The 18,639-nt window shown below is 43.3% G+C and overlaps 1 protein-coding gene and 1 long non-coding RNA gene across 10 annotated transcripts in view; both read left to right on the forward strand.

Annotated features, from left to right (window-relative positions):
- Positions 1–5,152, forward strand: part of CHL1 (cell adhesion molecule L1 like) — a 130,448-nt gene extending 125,296 nt beyond the window's left edge. For 8 of the 9 annotated variants that reach the window (XM_040075819.2, XM_040075821.2, XM_040075826.2 and 5 more), the window contains one exon: positions 282–5,152. In XM_040075819.2, the coding sequence (XP_039931753.1) occupies positions 282–498 (217 nt within the window). In that variant the 3' untranslated portion in view covers positions 499–5,152. The remainder of the gene's footprint in view (positions 1–281) is intronic. The other variant, XM_040075828.2, reaches the window with a different exon arrangement.
- Positions 5,153–11,939: 6,787 nt separating this feature from the next.
- On the forward strand, positions 11,940–17,929 carry LOC131378635 (uncharacterized). The gene is made up of 4 exons (XR_009208275.1): positions 11,940–12,091; positions 12,187–12,319; positions 14,893–15,081; positions 15,499–17,929. It is a non-coding gene; the product is annotated as an uncharacterized LOC131378635 (long non-coding RNA).
- Positions 17,930–18,639: the final 710 nt, after the last annotated feature.

Genomic DNA, 18,639 nt, shown 5'->3' on the forward strand with positions numbered 1-18,639 from the left:
AAAATGATAATACAATAATAATACAATACAATAATAATAATTAAAAAAAAAAAAGATAATGCCCATTAACCAATTAATATGTTGGAATAATGATGAAATCCTGTGTGGGGGAGCTGGGGTATGTGGACACCCCCCAGGGCAGCACTCAGAGATCCGATCATCCTCGCCGATATCCTCATACCACCCACGTGTCCCTCACTCTCCCCTTCCCCGGCCAAGAGCACCTTCCCTCCGTGCCAGTGGAAGGCGGATTTTTGGAAAGACCTCTCTTTATTTTGTAGTGACAGCGATGAAAAGCCGCTGAAAGGCAGCCTCCAGTCACTAAATGGGGACATTAAAGCCACTGGAAGTGCTGATAGTCTGGTAGATTATGGAGAAGGGGAGCATGGCATGTTCAATGAAGATGGTTCATTTATTGGAGCTTACTCTGGATCTAAGGAAAAAGGATCAGTGGAAAGCACTGGGAGCTCTACGGCGACTTTTCCTCTCCACGCCTAAAATGCTTGGTGTTCAATTGTGGTGTTTATCCTGGTTAGCTCCCCACAGCCGCCACCTGTGTGGGAGCAGGGTGCCAGCTGAGCCAGCCAGGGAAATCCTGGCACCCAGGTAACACGACAACGAGTCACTGCCACTAAAAGATGAATTTTTTTTTTCCATCCTGATTTCTTTGTGTTTTCTTCACGACAAAGCAGGATAAATCTCTGTTCTACACGCTGCGTCAGTCCGAGCGAGCCGGAGTTTCTCGGCGGTACATTGCTGTCCTCACCTGCTGCCCCGGGTGTTTCTTAGGCTTGGAATATGTTTCTCTGTGTAGTATTTTTGCCCTGTATGGCTGTGGTCATGGGTGTACGTGAAAAATTCCCTCACGGCCTTGGTTATAACCTTGAGGTTATGGCACCGACAAAACCAGGTCGCTCTGCAAAGTGACACGACGAGGAGAATTCGATTTTAAAATACCGGAGAAACATATTCCATATATTGTGTAATTTTTCCTAAAGAATCAAACCCCTTTGTGTATGATATTCAAAAAACTGTTTTAGTGGTTACAGCTGACTTCAATTACCAATACTTAGAACTGCAGCTTTTTCCCACAGGAGAGTGTGGGTGAAGCTGCTGCCCAGTAGCTGGCACTATTTCCTTAAATAAGTGAAGCTGCAGCTCTTTCCTGTGGCAAGGCAAAACAGGGTTCCCATCCACCATCACTCGAAATATTCTTCATTTTTCTCAGCTGCAAGCTGCGTTTCTAAGCAAACTCCTTGGTGTCTGTCTCATATCTGTATATTTGTGAGCTAGCCAACATTTCATGGAGACGTTGTACATATGATATTAATATTGATACAAGTCCAGAGCAGCCTGGTTTTATTTTGAACTGAGACACGTTGCTAGCATGGGTCTGTATAGCTGCGTAGGAATGAGTAGAATCGCTTCTCAGTATGGATTTGGACCAGCAAAATTAGTTTTCAGAAGGAGTTGTGTGTACAGGAATCATGCAAACCTCACACCATTCAAGAGTCGCCAGAACTAGACCTACCTGACTTTCAAGAGTTCATTTCTTTTCAGCCTATTCACTGTTCAATAAACAAGAAGAAAAGCAAAGAGAAAATATTATGGTAGAGTTTGGTTTTCCTATTTTGTTGACTAAATGCTGGTTTAAATCTGGTTCTTTGCCTCTCTGACACTAACTCAGCCGAGCTGTACAGCACATTTTTTTGGTCTTTTTGTATTGGAATCTCCTGAATCTCTTTTTACTAGCATTTTGTATCTTTGAATCTGCTTGTTTGAGTACAGCATCAACCGTGGCTTCATTTCTTCTGTCAATCCCATTGTAAAAGTTTTTATTTAGTTCCTGCAGGAGGAATAGATCCTAAAAAACTCTTTGGCATCCTGATAGCAATTAGGCAAATATCCCCAAATGGCTCCTCCGTGATTTCAATGGAAGAAAGAGAGGAAGCAAGAATTACTCACATGGTTCTGAGTTTCCAGCAAGGGCTACAGTTAAGCCCAGGAAAATGCAGATTTTTCCCTGTGGATCCCACACAGCTCCCCCCAGGCTGGGGCTGCTCCTCAGAGCTTGGCAGTTTCTGGAAGCCTTTGGTGCTCAAGCTTCTTTTATCTGTGCCTCTCTTTGGGGTTTTTAATTGGAGCTTTTAAGGGCTTTTTTATGTATCCTCTGTTTGGGAAAAGCAAACCCCAAGCAGCCACATTCAGGCTGTGCCGATGAGTATAAAATGGTGAGTGGAAATCTGCCCTCAATCCAAAATGATCCCATCCCACATCAGTGACCCACATTATCCACTTTTATTTAAAAGTTTGATTTTCTGTATTATTTTACTTAACCTAAACACAGAAGAAGTCCAAAAGCCTTTTAATTTGGGGGGAAAAAAAGTAATTTTCCAAAGAAAGGAGTGCACAATTAGAGAAATGTGAAAATTGGCATCTCAACAACAGAGACATTTCCCAGCAGCATCTTTATCTGCTGACTCATGTCTGCTGCAGCCCAAACCAGATAAAATCTAAGGACTGATCGGGTTTGTGATAACCTGCTGCTTGCTTTGGACTGGTTTTAATGTATTTCTTTTGGGAATCATCTGCAGGTCTTTGAAAATTAGGGAATAAAACTGGGGTGAGCTCCCCCAAATCCTCCCTTTGGGCTGGGGGTGGCTGCACTCACCCATCACATTTTCCTGTGGGTCTCTGCAGATTAAACCAGACCCTAGAAAATGCCTCTGTTAAACAAAGTTAATTTTTACTTTTTTGGTTTTTGTTTGCTCGGGTGCTGCTCAGCCTTGCTGGTGGTGATACTTTTCCCACTCAGATTTTAATTTGCAGCCTTAAATCTTAGTGTTGGTGTCCCACGATGCCTCAGGTCCTGAATATTGAACAGGGAGGAAAAGATGTGCAGCAGAACACGGGTTTTGAGGGTTATGCCCAATGAATATTAAAAAATTGGCTCAAACTCCCAGGAAATCTCACTCACCTGAGCTGTTTCCTCTTCCTCAATCATTTCTTTCCCTTTTATCTCTGCATTGGAATTTTATTTTCTGCTGTAAAAGTACTTAGAAAGTGCAGGATAGTGATGGGTTTTTAGATTTTTAATTTTTTTTCAAAAGTAAATTAATTAACAGAGCAAGCTGAGGTTTTCCTGAGGAGTTTGTGGTTTTTTTGCCATTGTAAGGAGCTGGGCTGTGTTTTTGTCTTGGTCTGTGACAGGTGAGAAGTGTGACCATGCAGCTCAATAAAAGTATCACCCTCTGCACTGCAGTTTGTGGAACTTCCTGAGTTGGAAGGGGCCCACGAGCTCATCAGAGTCCAACTTCTGTCCCTGCACAGGACAGCTCCCAAAAAATCACACCATACTCTGAAACAGAGTATTAAATCTTTGCGCTGCTTTGTTCTGCTTTGTTTGGGATTTTTCTGGTTTTTTTTTTTTTTTTTTTTTTTTTCCCCTGTCCAGGTGTGTTTATTAAAATTAGCGGCTGGAAACCTGTGGTGATTTCATTAATTAACACCTAGCAGGGAATTCCAGCCTGCCTGCTGGGGGGAGGGAGTCCAGCCACAGGAGCAGAACAGGGAATTTTCAATTATCCCAGGCCATGGCTGTGGTTGGGTTCCATTTGGCCCTGACACATTTTGCCTCAGTACAAGTGTGAGAGGGGAAATGGCACTTTCAGATTTGATACCCGAGTCGAGCCCGGGTGAACTTCCAGAGTTTCCCTGGCCCCACGGATCCAGGTCTGGGGATTTAAGCAGCCTCTGGAAGAAGAGAGAGATGGGGCTGGCTGAAAAAGTTGTGCAGTTTTGACTGTGCATAAGATTAAACAAATAAAATCAGCTCTCCCTAAATAATGGGAAAAAACCCCCCTCTGTTCTTTATCCCAAGGGAGCTGTTTAGATTTCTAGAGCAGCATGATATTGATTTGGTGTGGGTTTATTTTCCTTTAATTTTTATATATATACATACATATATAAATGTAATTACATTATCAAGAACTTGCAGGAACAGCCCCAGCTTCCTTCTCTGGCAAAATTTGGGGATCCAGTCTCCAGAAACCCTCGTGGCTCTGCACTCCAGCAGGATGAAAGTACAGCACTGGGCATCAAATCTCTCCTGGGCCTGGGTCTTTAGGAAGGGCAGAATTAGGAATCAAATCAGAAAATTACTTTCCCCGTCTGGATGAAATCGTTTGTTCATGTACCAAAAAAAAAAAAAAAAATTTGTTGTAACTCACATCTTAAATGGATCTAATTAGCAAATACTGTAATGGTTGGTATTTGCTCTGCTGTGTTCATGTCACTCGAATTCCAGTGAGGAGCTCTTTTCCTGGTAACTGCTTCCACTGACTGAGTGGCTCCAACCCAGTGCACGAGAGGTTTTCGTCAAAAGTTTTCAAGCCAATATTATTTTTGACATGAAAACAAATAGCAGCACAATCTTTCTGTATTTTAAAAAAAAAAAAAAAAGTGAGTTTTTTAAACAGTGATTCCACATTTTGTAAAGACAAATTAGAAGAACATTCCCTGCTCCTTGAGCTTTTGAGAGGGAACCCCAACGTCATTTTTCACAGCCATTATTTTGCAGATGAGAAGGGTATTTGGGTTCTTCTGCTTACCTGTAGGAACAGATAGAAAGAAAGGAAATTCTACATGGAGAATTCCCTTTGTTTGCCGATGGATCACACCCTCAGCTGCATCCCTGTCAGCGTTTATGGCAGACAAAAACAAAGGTACAAAACCACGCTGGAGGAGCAGGACATGTTTACATTGCAGCTCTGGATCTCTCATGTCAAATCTCAAGTGATCTGCACTGATTTGTTCTGTTTCCAGGCAGGAGCCCCTGGGGGGGTTGAGCCAAAGCATTCTGTCTGTTCATTCTTGTTTTTATTATTATTATTGTTATTGTTCTGACTTTAAACAAGAGACTTTGTAATTTCATGAGGAAAAAGATCAAAGCAAATGTGGTGTCGCCATCACAACGTGACTTTTTTGGGGGAGCTAAATGTTAGTGTGCATTGATTAAAGTTTAGAGAAACGTGTTGTACTGTAGTTGCTGTTTGTACCACGCAGATGTGCACGTACGGTTCGAAAAGATATTTTCATTTTACATGAAATACAACTTTGCTAATAAAAGTTTGACTTGATGTAATCTTCAAAAGCCTCGGCTGCGATCAGCGAGTTTCTTTTTGTTTGAGTTGGGGGTTGTGTTTGATTCTTTTTTCACTTGATGCTGTTTATTGGCTGGGAATCTGATTTAACTGTGACCCACAGCCCTCTCTAGGCTGTGACCTGTGGGGTTTTTTTTTGGTTTTCACACCAAGGCTGAGCTGCCCTTGGCTTTCACTGGGGTTTTTGGACACCTTGGATCATCAGCCCTCTGTGACACCAGAGCAGGATGAAGCTGGCCTGCAAACAGCCCGAATTCAAATTCCTCATTGGTTCCACGTGATCCTCTCCTGGGCCAAACTACCACCCTGGGTATTGTTAGCATCTCTCACAGGTTTTATTCACCCTGTTAGCAGCACAAAACCTCCCAGCACACAGAGCTTCTACTCCCCTGCATTAGAGATCACCAGAATTTGGTAATCTTATAAATATCCAGGTGCAAAACCCAATTAAAACTTTTTGTTGTTTTTTTTTTAAGGAAAACCACACTTGTGCCCAAAGTCTGAAATCTATATGTATTAATTTTTTTTTTTTTTTTAGCAAATGGGCTTTGTTTGCCAAGGAAAATACCTTGGTTCTCCAGTCACTCCCTCCCCTCTGCCCATCCCCAACACTCTGTCCTAGGGTTAATTCTACTTTGTCCACGGCGAAGGTTCTGCAGGTGAACGCAAATTCACCCTCCTGATACCCGGAACAGCCTCATTAAAGGACACCAGACAAATCCATGGCAGCTGATACTGCTGAAAATCCCTTTTTAAATGCATTTAACAGGAATTTGGAAGATCTGGTTGCTGCTCAAGTGTGTTGAGCATCACCCTCGATGCTGGTGTCACTTCTGTGCTATTCTGAGTGTGTTTCATTGAAATGTTCTGTGCTGTTATGAGTGTGTTTCATTGAAATGTTCTGTGCTGTTATGAGTGTGTTTCATTGAAATGTTCTGTGCTATTCTGAGTGTGTTTCATTGAAATGTTCTGTGCTGTTATGAGTGTGTTTCACTGGATTTCAGTGAAAGAAATTATCCTTTTTTTTTTTTTTTTTTTTTTTTTTTTTTACCCACGTGTTTTTTGCTGCTTCACTTCAGCAAGAAGGGCTTCAGGACTTTTTTAATGCATTCTTCACCTGCCAGAACTGAATACCCTCAGTGGGAATGCAGGCCTGTGCTAACAGGCATTCACCTTTTGCATCCAAGGGCATCCCAAGAAGGTTTTATTATAATTCATACCCTGGAATAATGAGATTTACACTTTTCTCAGTAGCATAATGGGGAGGAGAAAGTCCTACAATCATGTGCTTCACTGGAGTGAGAATAAAGGTGCTGCTGCCACCAGCAGGTGTGTGGGAGCAGACCTCACAGAAGTTTGAGGATAAAATATGGGATTTCTTTTCCTCTAAGAGGCAATTTTTATGAGGCATGCATTAAATTAATATTTCTGGACTATTTAAAATGAGAGTGGAGTAACAAGTTCTACTGGTGCTCTGGTTAATTATGTATCATTTCAAAATTCTTGATATTTTGCTTTTGGAACAAAGTTGTTATTAGCGCTGTTTTGGGGGCAGAGCATCCCTCGTAATGCTCCCACATTTCACTCTGCTCTTCAGCCTCACGAGGAGATGTCACCACTTTTCCACTCCAGCTTGTGTTAATGCAGAGGAATCCCTCAGCCCCTCCCAGGGAAACGCCAGCAGCCTCACTCTGCTGAATGTCTGAGCTCTGCAGGTTTCTAAACCTCATTTAACAAGACCTAGGTGTTGTTTTTACCGTGCTTGGAGCACACATGATGTGGCTAAACCCACCCAGGGGAGCTTCCCCCAGCCCTGGATGTAGAAATGGACATTTCTGTTTAAAAAAAAAAAAAAAAAAAAAAAAAAAAAATCACCACTCTTTGCAAATTTTTTTTTTTTTTCCTTGTAGAGTTTGTACTTCTATGCCTCATATCCCTCCCAGCCCGGGGGTTGCTGCATGTTCTTCATCATTTCTTTGGAACATTGGGGCAGGAACATCTCAAACCAGAAAATAGCCAGAAGCACCCTGAGTTTGGGTGGGTTCTTTTTTGCTTTTAACACTTGGTTTTGTTCGGGAGTCCCAAAACTTGTTTGCAGTACTTTTATTGAGTTGAAGCTCTAAAAATCGATGGTTTTGGTGGCTGTGCTTCACCTGGGATGTGATGAGGAGTGGGAGGGTGGGAAGCAAGGGCAGCTGTGGCTCTTAATTCACCCTGTTAGCAGCACAAAACCTCCCAGCACACAGAGCTTCTACTCCTCTGCATTAAAGATCACCAGAATATTGGCAATATTATAAATATCCAGGCACACAAACCCACTAATACCTTTTTTGTTGTTGGTTTTTTTTTTTAAGGAAAACTACACTTGTGCCCAAAGTCTGAAATTTATATGTATCCATTTTATAGGAATTTAGCAAATGGGCTTTGTTTGCCAAGGAAAATACCTTGGTTTTCTTGTAATTCCCTCCCCTCTGCCAGAACCGGGACATTCCCAATTGCGCCTCCTGCAGCAATTGAGGTTACAGGAGCTACCTCTTTGCTAATTATCTGGCTGCCAAATCAGCTTTTCCATCCAGTTTGGGGTGGAATTCCCTTCGTGGCTGAGAAGTGGCTTTCTCTCAGCGCTGGTGTGACAGCTGTGGGAACAGGAGCACGCCTCCCACACCTCTCCTGGGCTGGGGATGGAGCTGGAGCTGCTGGAAGCCCCGCGGAAATGTGGACCAGGCGAGAATAACCAGCAGTGGGAGGAAGGGTTTGGTGCTGCCGTACCTGGAAGAGAATGTCAGAAGACCTTGCAGAGGAGATCTGGGGGGCTGTGATCCCTCCCAGGGGGGTTTGCCCCAACCAGGGTTGGGTTTTCCCATTTTTTTCCTCGGCTGGATGATGTGGCTGCTTCTGGAATAAGTTTTGTTTGTCCCTGAGGCAGCCAGGCTGCCTCTCCTGCACAAGCTTTGTTGTTTCTTCCCCCTCCTGACTCTATCAGGATTTGTCTGTGTTGATCCCTCAACTCCTGCATTCCTTGGATAAGTTCCAGCCCGGTTTTGCATCTGTGCTGCGCTGAGGCTTCTTCCTCTCCGTGAATATTTCTCATCACCTGTAACCTCCCTCATCCCTCTGGGAAGTTGTATTCCATTGGCAGGTTCACCTGGGATTTTGAATTTAGCGTGGATCGGGGTGTCTGAGCTTCCAGCATTTTTGGTACTTAAAAAAAAAAAAAAAAGAAAAATTAAAGTAAGAACACAACAGCAATTCCCTTCCTTTTGCTCCTCTGGGTGATGAAGAGAAGGTCTGGGCAGGAGAGGGTGCTCCTGGGGTGGGATTTAACCTGGGAATTGCTGGTGCTGCTCCCTCCTGTGCACCTCTGCAGGTGTCTGGACACATGAGGCTGCTGCTGTTTTGAAACGAGTCCTTTTTATAATTATTTATTAAATAATGAGAAGCATAAATGCAGTTTCTAATAAAAATCACCTTGCTATGTGTAAGCCTTTATGACTTCAGGCAGTCACCGTTCCGAACATTTATTTTCCCCTAAGTGGCAATTTATATGAAACATGCATTAAAAAAAATAATATTCCTGGACTATTTAAAATGAGAGTGGAGGAACAACTTCCAGCAGTGCAGGAGCTCTGGTTAATTATTTATAATTTTGAAAAGTACATTTTCCAAGCTCAGCATGGAGCCCGGAGGCCACTAAGTAAATAAATTTACATAAAATGCAGTGAAGTCGGAACATTTGACACCGTAATTCACCTAATTTAAAAAAAAAAAAAAAAAAAAAAAAAAAAAGGGGTTTCTTGAGGAAAGAAAGGTGCTGCAGAGGGTTGTGGGAGCGACAAGGGGAGTGGGAATAGCTCTGGAATACTTCATTGGGAGATGGGGAACACCATGGAAAGCTGCTAAAGCCACTCATTTTCGTTGTTGCCTCATCAGGATGAGGATGAGTTAAGGAGGAAATTGTCTCCTGGAAAAATATTTCCTTTGTTTCATTTCCCACAACCATCAGTTGTTGCAAACTTAGAATTTATTGGTTTCTTGGAAAATGTTCCCTGAAAACCCCAAAATTCTTCACTTCCTTAGTGCATTTTTTTATGACTCCAAGGCTGCAGATTATTTCCTGTCCTGGGTTTTTCCATTTTTCTGGGTGTTCTTTTCCTCTCCTGCCAAGGTTTTCACTCTTCCAGGGCAGCAGCATCTCCTCGGCTTTACCTGGATCCCACTGTTCTGAACTTCCCAGCTCCTGGAGTCCCAGAATGACTGAACTAAGAATAAGAGGAAGAATTCGAGTGTTGTGCTTTCAGGTTGTTTCAATTAGGAAAAAACCAGAAGTACAACCTACCTCAAGGAATACAGGTCACCAGGTTTAGTCGGATTTATTGAGTTTTACATGGCAGTTCACACTTTTAAAAAGGGAATAGTTACAAAACCTCTTCCTTTTGACGACAAAATGCCATGGGGAATGGAAGGAGAATGTGCTAATTCTTTAAATATTCAGGAATGTTACTCTCACTGCCTTTCGAAATTGAGCATTTAAGCATTTGAATAGCCCACATTTGGACTCATTTTGGCAATCCTCACAAAAATGCGTGTTCCTCAGTCCTATTCTCTCCCAGTTTAAGTTTCTCCACATCTCTCCTTGCCCAATGTTAATTTTTTTCTCACATCTGCCATGGAAGCTTCCAGTTGAGGAAATTCCAGCTCCATGGGCTCTTCTCAGCTCCCTTTGTACCTGGAGTTTTCAGTCACCCTGAGACAGAGCTGAAGCCGTTTCTTCTTCTAATCAAGATAATAACTGCAAAGAAGGGATGGATTTTGCTGCCGTTGAAAATGCAGACTAATTCTTGCCATAATTATTGAGTCTTTAACTGGTAATTGCACACTGTTCCCATCTATCTGCTGCCAGATTTATTTCTGTAATTGACCTCCTGGTCCAGGAGGTAGAGACAGCCTTTGATTATTGGTTCAATTAGTCTTAAAGCATCATCTTTTTTTTTTTTTTTTTTCTTTTTTTTAAAGGTATTTCAGCTCTCTAGCCCATCAAAGGAAGTATAAAAAAATGTCAGTAAATATTTCTTACCTTTATCATTATTAGTACCTGCTGAGTCTCATTTTATTCAGTCTGTACAGATACAGTGAGGAGGGTTGTGATGAGAAAGGATTGACTTTGTGCTTTTTCTTACTTTTAACCTTTAGGGGCACTTTTTTGGGAATGGTTTTCTGTGGTGTGGATGTTGAGGTGCTACATCCCCACCTGATGTGTTTGTGTGGAATTTAAGAATTGGACCTAAGCTCAAGGGAAGTGGTGGAATTAGCCCAAGTCATGTCTGAGAGCTGGCCTTCAGTCAATCCATTAATTAGATTATTAGAATATCATAAGAGGTCAGGGAATTCAGAATTCCCCCTCTCTAACTTCACCACTGCATCAGAGTTGCCAAATATATGGATTTTTTTTTTTCTTTTCCCCCATACAAAACAACAAGCTTAGCTGCTTCCCTGAGACTATTCGTTTTCACCACATCAGGAACTTATTAATTCTTGATGAGAATTCAAGCATTAATCAATTCTTGATTGAATTCTCCCCAGAGGGAAAGAGGAGAAACTGGGCCAGATTTGCCTTTTGGCTGCCTCGAGTTCTGTCTCTGACTGAGCACACATGGAGCAGTGGGATAATCAGTCTGCTCCGTATCAAACACATCTCCAGAGCTGATGGGGCGCTCTGAAGACAATCTCCCTGTACAGGCGAGGAAAAAGGGGTCAGAGACCCTTTTCCTTTGTAAAAATCATTTAAAACCTTAAGATAAAAGGGATTTATAAGTGTTGCTGATATTTTCTCCCTCATGCCAGAAAATAAGGAAACCCGAACATACAATCTTTATGAAAAATGCACAAAACTGCAGGGTGGGAGGGGTGCAGGCGCTCTGCTGCCAGAGCCAAAGGAAAGGCAGGTTCAGGAGGAGCCTGGGACAAGGACTGAGCGTTTGGGCGCTGCCTCAGGGCTGGAGCAGAGAGCTGAGCTAACGCCAGGTCCAGCTGATGGGAAGGCACCGATCTGGAGCAGCTTTTAAGCTCCTTTCCTCTGTTTTTCAGGTTTTTAGATTGTACAGGCGTGGTCCTGGCTGCCCTGGGGAAAGCAGAGGGGATGGGATCGGCTCTAACCTCGGTGCTGGGGTGAGGATCAGAGCTGGAGGAGTGGAACCAGAGGGCTCTTGGCAACCCAGGAGGGCACAGCTGCCCAGGGCTCCATCCTCTCTGGTTTGGGGCTCAAAGCAGCAGAATTCTCTGCTGTAGTCCGAGTTTTTGCCGTGCTGGGGCATCACCAGCAGTGGCAGGCTTTGGTGACACCAGGGTGGCAGTGATGGTGGTTTCTGGAGAGGGAAATGGCAACACAGCCTCTGGTTTCAGCTGTGAACGGCTCTAGTGGGTTTAAATGGGTAAAAAAAGGGAAATATCGAAATTTTCTCTTCAAAGACACTTCATGCTCAAAGTGTTAAGGCAAATCCCGTGGCAGTGATGGCATACAGTGGGATTGGGGGTTTATGGATTGCTGTCCTGCCTCTGAGGGCAAGAGAGGACCTCTGCTTCAACCAGTCTCAGCTGGGCAGGAAGGATAGAAAACATCTTTAAAAGGTCAGGAGGGGAATGAGGGAGCACTTAAAAGAGGATGTCAGCAATGAAATGGAGATTTATCAATTCAAGTGACCTGTATAAACAGATGAGCGGAGTTATAGCTGGTCACTTAAAACCGTGTAAATTTAATTAAATTGGTATTGCTTGCAGGAAAGAGAGAGTATCGGCTATAACAATTAGCGGCTCTTTGTGCCCTTTTGGGAGCAGCAAGGAGGAAGCAGATCCAGGGAAATGGCACTTGGAGCAGCCTGCAGTGCCCTTGGCAGTGCCGGGCAATTAACACAAATGAGCCATCAGCATTCCAGGTCAGCTTTGTGACAGGTGAGATCCAGCGCGGGGCACCTGGCCACGGCTGCCAGGAAATGAACCCCACAGGATGTTCCTTACTTTGGCTTTGCAGGGGGAAGGAGCTGGCCCTTGGGGGAGGACCATGGAATTTTTTTGGGAAGCCAAGACAGAAGGTCTGGAGCAGCTGGTGGGAGATGGCCCCGAGTGTTTCCTAAAAACTGTGGCTGGTGTTTTCCTAATTCAAGGTACATCACGGCCAGCAGGATGGGGCTCTAGATTAGATCCCACCTCCACAGCGAGAGAGTGACTGATCAACGCATGGAAAATTAGTGGCTGCTTGCTTTGATTGTGTCTGGTTTATGCTGATGGGAGAAAAGAAAAAAAAAAAAAACAAAAAAACCCCACACCTCTCTATTTATTTACTGTTCTCCAAAAGATCCAATTTCACAATGAGGAAAACCATCCAGCTCCTCTAATTCCTCCACCCCTCTGCTGTGCCTGACAAAATTCTGGAATAAATGGAAGGTGGGGTGAGCAGGAGCCCAGGGCAGGGAATGCAAGTGAGGAGTTGGGTAAGGCAGAAGACAGAGCGTGGAAAAAAAAAGTATGACCAGCGGGTTTAAACTTGTTTTATAACGTCCTTCAGGTGTGCTAGGAGTGAACAGAAGTGCACCAGCCCATTTTCAGCTGGATCCAGGGCTGCTGGTGCCTCTGTCCTCTCCCTGGGAGGGAGGAGAGTGATGCTGCTGCCTCACAGGAGGGAATAATTTATCTCCCAGCAGCGATTAAGAGGCAGTTAAACAGCAGCTCCTCTCATCAGACTCTGTTCAATCAGTAAGTCTGCCTAACCGGCACCTAAAATTTTTAAGAGCCATCCGAGCTACTCTTTGGATCGTTAATGTTTATTTTTAATAAGTCCTGGCTGGCGGGGGAAGTTCCAATAGGCTGGAAGAAGGCTTTGTGCTCTGCCATGATTTCGAGAGGGTAAATGGGCTGACCCGAGTTAATTACGGGGCTGTCAGATGAGCGTTCAGTCGATAGGTGTTTGATAGCACCGAATGTGAGGTCGTCTATCCGGGAATAACGGATGGAGCTGGCGCAGGCTGGAGGGGAGATCTCATCCCGAGGAGCAGCAGGGGAATACTGAGCAGGGCTGGGGAGAATCCCTCGCTCTGGAACGGGGGAATCCATGAGGGGATGCCGCTGGCCTGGTTTGGTGTCTGCCATTCACGAGGACTCTTGGGAATTCAGGGAAAAGTCACCAGAGAGAGGGAAAATTTTGCAGTCCACCATATGAAACTGGAGTCTGCTTAAGCCACAGAGGAAAGGTTTTATTCATTTTATTTTCTCTTCAAAAACTCACAAGCTTCAGGATTTTAAAGCAACCATCAAAACCTCGTGCTGTCTCTAATTTTTTTGATTCATTTCTTATATCTGCCTTGTTTTTCACCTTTAATTGGCTGCTGGATCTCCTGAATGAAACTGCTGTTGGATTCTGGGGACTTGGATCGTGCATTCCCAAAGCACATTAATGTTGGGTTTGTAAATTTTTTGTGTTTCAAAAGAAACTGCCAATGTCTTTGTGAAAAACAAGACATTAAAATCCAATAGTCCAGTAAGAACTGAGTGTGGAAGGGCTTCTGGAGACTGCAGAGCAGTTGCATCTTCTTGCTCCCACCCTGATTTCTCACCAGGAGTTAAGGAAATGTGGAAATAAATGGTGTGGTGGGAAAAAAAGCCGCTTTGGGCAAATTTCCCTGTTAAAAACCTATATTTTTAAAGTAGAGCTTGACTTTGTACTTAAGATCTGCTTCTCAGGGTTTAAATGACACCTTCTGTTGGGAAATTAAATCCATCTTTTGGAAGATGAAACCTAAACGAAGTCCATCAAATCATTCACTAGGGGAGAGTTCCAGGCTGCGATGTTTGCAGTGCAACTTTCCCGCTCCATTTTCCCCCAGGTTAAGTTTTTAACCTTTCATTTCATTCCTCAGCAGGTGAAATTAGATATTGATATTTCTCACCAGCTAGGCCAATATTTATTTCCTAGACCCGGCTAGGAGTGAAAACCCCTTGGTGAGGTGCAGGTCCCTGGGAGCAGCAGACACTCAGGTTGGGATGTGGATCTCTGAACGAGGGAATGGCTCCCGAAGGCTTTGCCAAACCCTCCCCTCCCTCCCCTGCTGTGCTGGGCTTGCGTCTGCTGCAGCCTCTAGAATGTACCGATTTCCAAAAATTCACTTTGTCAGAGCCTCCTTTGACTCTTTCTTTCCCTCCCCTCCAAATTCCAGTTTTCCTCCTCTCCAGGGAAATAATCCTTCGACGTTTCCTCACTTGATTAATGGTAAGGTTATTAAAATTTTTATTGGGTTCCTTCATGTGTAAAAATTCTCTGAGGAGGGTTCCAAGTATTGGGAGTCTGGTTTGGCTCCTCCTCCTGCCTGGTAAATCAATTTCTGCTCATTTCAAGTTAATGAGCCTGATTATCAATGTTCCACCGGCAAGTAAATGGAATTCTGCTCATTTGGATGGAGCCAAATCAGATTTCTAAGTTAACTTTTAATCCACAGGATCCAACTCAATGGGACACAACTGGCAGGATAACACCACTTTTTAATCCAAATCCATTATCAAACACCTTTTTTTCTTTTTCTGAGTACTCACCAGCCTACAAATCTTATTTTAATGTTTTTCTTAATGTGCTCTGTAGCTCTTTAGTGTTAAAATTAAGAAAACAAGCGTTCTTTTAATTATCTAACAGTGGTTGGTTTGCTGGCTCGGTTTTTTAATGAGCGTTTCTTTGTTCTTATCACTAAAGGAACCTCTGCCAAAAGTCAGTGCCTTTGCAAGTGCAGCATTTCCCAACAAAACATTCAGGGATATTTTTGGAGAGAATTTTGTCAAATTATGGACACTTTGGGTTACTGTGGACAAAAAAAAAAAAAAAAAAATCACTGCTCAGCTGACAGATTTTCCTCAGTTTCTAAGTCCTAAAAGAAGAGAAAAGGTACTCTTTAACTCTTAATATTTCCAAAGGTGATTCCCACAACTGGGCAAATGCACCATCAGTGAGCACACATCCCACTTTTTGTGAAGTATGTAGAAAGCAGTTTTTATAGGGTGTCTAATGAAGCCTTCCTTATTGTGATATGTCCATATTTTGGGTGTTGTCAGGCTGTCTTTCGCTGGTGTTTGTGCTATAAAACATTAGCTGCCAAATGGCTGTGAATCCCAGGGAGCTGTAATTTTAGTTAAGATTTCTGGTTTCCACTTGAGCCACTTGGGAGGAAATTATCAGGAACTTAATATGGAACTTTGATCGCGCGACCTGTTTTAGGTTTGCTTATTTATTTGTTTGGGATTCTGTTTGTCCTTATGGAGAATTACAGCCCAGAGAAATGAATAAAATATAATTATTTCGCAGGGTGATCATCAGGAAGGGATTTCTAGGGAATGCCAATCCTGCGGCATCTCTGTGTCATTGCCTGTGGAACTGTGACATTTTGGAGCTACAAACTGGAGAGCAGGAGTGGAGGGTTGTAGGATTGTCTGGCCAGTGTCCTGGCCATCAGCAGCACATCCCACCACGGGTCCTCTGCTGTGCTGAAATGATCAAACTCACCATCTCCTTTCAGCTGAGAAAGAAATGTGGCATTAAAAAGAGACAGAGCAAAGACCCCCAGGGCTGGGATGCTGCTGATCAAAGCACACCCAGGGACGTGAACTCACCTCAAAGGCTCCAGCCACAGCTCTCATTCATCCGTGAATATATTCCTCCTACTTCATCCTCTGCTAGTTATTATTTCTGTCATCCCTGTTTTCCCTAGGAAGTGGTCTTCATTTGTTTCAAGGTGGTCCTTATTCGGTGGTGGTCGTTTTTCATGGTGGTCATTATTTCATGGTCCTGCCCCAGTCATTATCAATTGATGGCATCGTTCCATGTTCTTCACAGAAGAATTCCAGTCAGGATCTCTGTCCTGCAATTCCTGTTTGTGGCCAACACGACAGCAGTGAGGGGGAAAGTGTGAAGGCAGCTTTAGTTTGTTTGGTTTCAGTCCAGTCACTTCCCCAAGTTGCGTTCTCCAGCATCCCATGGATGTTGTGGCACAGGTAAAATAATGACACCGCCTGAGTTTTGGGGGTGTTTCACCTCTATGTTCAGAGAGGATTTGCAGCCCAGGACACAGATTCCCAATCCATGCTCCCATGAAAATTAGGGGTGTTTTAGGAGAATCTTTCCCTGCTTGCCCTGGAGGCTGAAGATTTTGTTTGTTTGTTTTTTGCTGCCTGTGTGTGGTTGTACTGATCTTCCTGTCTCCTGGGTCGTGAGACAGTGGAAGCTGATCAAAAACCACTTGGGGTCATCCCAATCTTCCAAAACGCCTCGTGCAGAGAAAATACCTTTCCAATAATATCTTCAGCACAACTCCTGGGTTTTTGCATGATGCAGAGGTGTCACCACGGGGCTCAGCAATAATCCTAATATGGATTTAGAACCCCCAGATGTCGGACAGGGAGGAAGAACCAGTTATGTGCTGCCCCTTGTTTCCAGGAGTTAACTGAGGCCTGCGAAAGGAAATATTATTGATTATCTTTCAGGGTAAAAAATTAGCTGTGTTTGCCCAGATATGTTCAGCATCATTGTATATTGACTAAACGTATGAAAGATGGATAAGATACAACCGTGACAGGCACATCCTGTCTGGAGCAATGGCCTTCATTAACTTGATTATTAAAGTGAACATATTAACACCGAGTCCTGCAGCCCCTCTGCCTCCCTGTGCGAGCAGCAGCGTTTCAATCTTGTGTTCACTGGGCTCTAATTCCAGTTTTCCAATGACACAACCTTCGGGATAACTTTTCCCATGCTCTTCTGAGAGACGGGGAGACAGAGAAGGAATGAGAACACCACCCCGAGCAATGTGGGCTAAGCGTGAGGAAAAACCTGCTTCCTTCACGTTGAAAATTAAGTTTATTTTCACAATTGGTTTGAAAAACGGGAAAATCACTTCATTTCCCAGATAACCTGATTCATCTGCTATTTGCAAGGTGCTGCTTGACATCCAAAAATGAGCATTTAAGCAGCAAGGATGTGGTCACTGAAAGAAAAGCAAGGATGTGCTCACCCTTGGTTGGACTCGCTATGCTGCTCTGAGGTTGCCTGGGCCAGCTCCATTTATTCCAGACTCCATGAGGAATTTGGCTAGTTGCTGTGATGAATTAAGGGGCCAAGAAGATGGAGTGCTTTAATCATAATTGCCTGTTCAAGAGCCAAACTTCAAGGCAAGGATTTAATATCTTTAAGTGCATGTGATAATAATAATAATAATAATGGCAAAAGTTACACTGTAAGGAGTAATTTCAGTTTCTAAAATAAGTCTCTGGAATAATACTCTACCAAGTAATTTGTGTAGCTACATAAATATTCCCTGTGTTCCTTAAAGCACCTCCTTTTTTTCTTCTTCAAGTCTGCAAATTACCCTTTTATGAGATGCTGTACAAACTAACTACTATATCTATTCAGAGTATGATAATATCTCCTTGCCTTTGAATGAAATATTTGGCCCTTGAGGATATGCCAGTAGCTCTCCTCACAAAATACCTGGAAATTGAATAAGATCTGCAGCTTTATTATGTACATATAATACTGGAACCTGTGGGATTATGTGTAGTAACCTTATTCACAGAACCAGGAGATGTATTTGCAGAATATATTTTAGGCTGGGACAGCTCGGTAACGCATTTATAACATCCTTTGCTCATGTGGATTGCTCTCAGAGAAATGCCAAAGGTCTGAGCTCGGAGAAGGGACAAGGGTACCCAGTCCAATCTGAGTATTTAAAGTGCAACATTTCAGAGTATCTTTACCTGACACAATAATAAAAAATCAGTTTCTAAATCCTTTTGGCTCAAAACGCAAAGGCCTTGTAAGAAAATGCAGCTTTTCTCTTGTAAGAAAGGCTCACAGGTGGTGTGTCCACAGATACTCTTCTTTTGACACTGGAATAGGGCCATGGATTCTCAGGCATCAGAGAAATAGCACCAGTGACCTCATACTGCTGAAAATCCTTTAGTTTCTTCCAAAAGTGGATTCCTTCCCCTCTGGCAGCAGGACTTGCTCTGGTGAAGGTGATTTTCCCCCAAATACATGAAATTTCCCAACATGAACTCTACTTCCTTTGTGAGAAAGGAGGGGAAAAATATCCTGCCTCTCCAAACAAGAAAAGGGCCCACGTTTGGAAATTGTGAGTGAGTTCCACGCCTTTATCTTTTGAGAAGAAGCTGGGGAAATGTAGAAACATTCCCTTCTCGGAAGTGTTCACCTCAGCTACTCAGAGGGCTGGAAATCCTTCTTGACCAAAATGTGGACACATTAGGGCTTTGCAAAGCACTGTTGTGGTTTTAGCCATGACGCCAAAAGCGTTTGTAAAAACTTCCGAGAAGTCAAAACACAGGACAAACCATCTTTATCTGAGTTGAAGGAAAACAGAGGTTTCCACACTCCTTTTTTTCCTCCCGATCCTCTTAAGCAGTTCCTTCACCGATGAATAGTTCCATTACATTG

Source organism: Hirundo rustica, chromosome 12, assembly GCF_015227805.2.
Source record: "Hirundo rustica isolate bHirRus1 chromosome 12, bHirRus1.pri.v3, whole genome shotgun sequence".
Taxonomy (NCBI): Eukaryota; Metazoa; Chordata; class Aves; order Passeriformes; family Hirundinidae; genus Hirundo; species Hirundo rustica.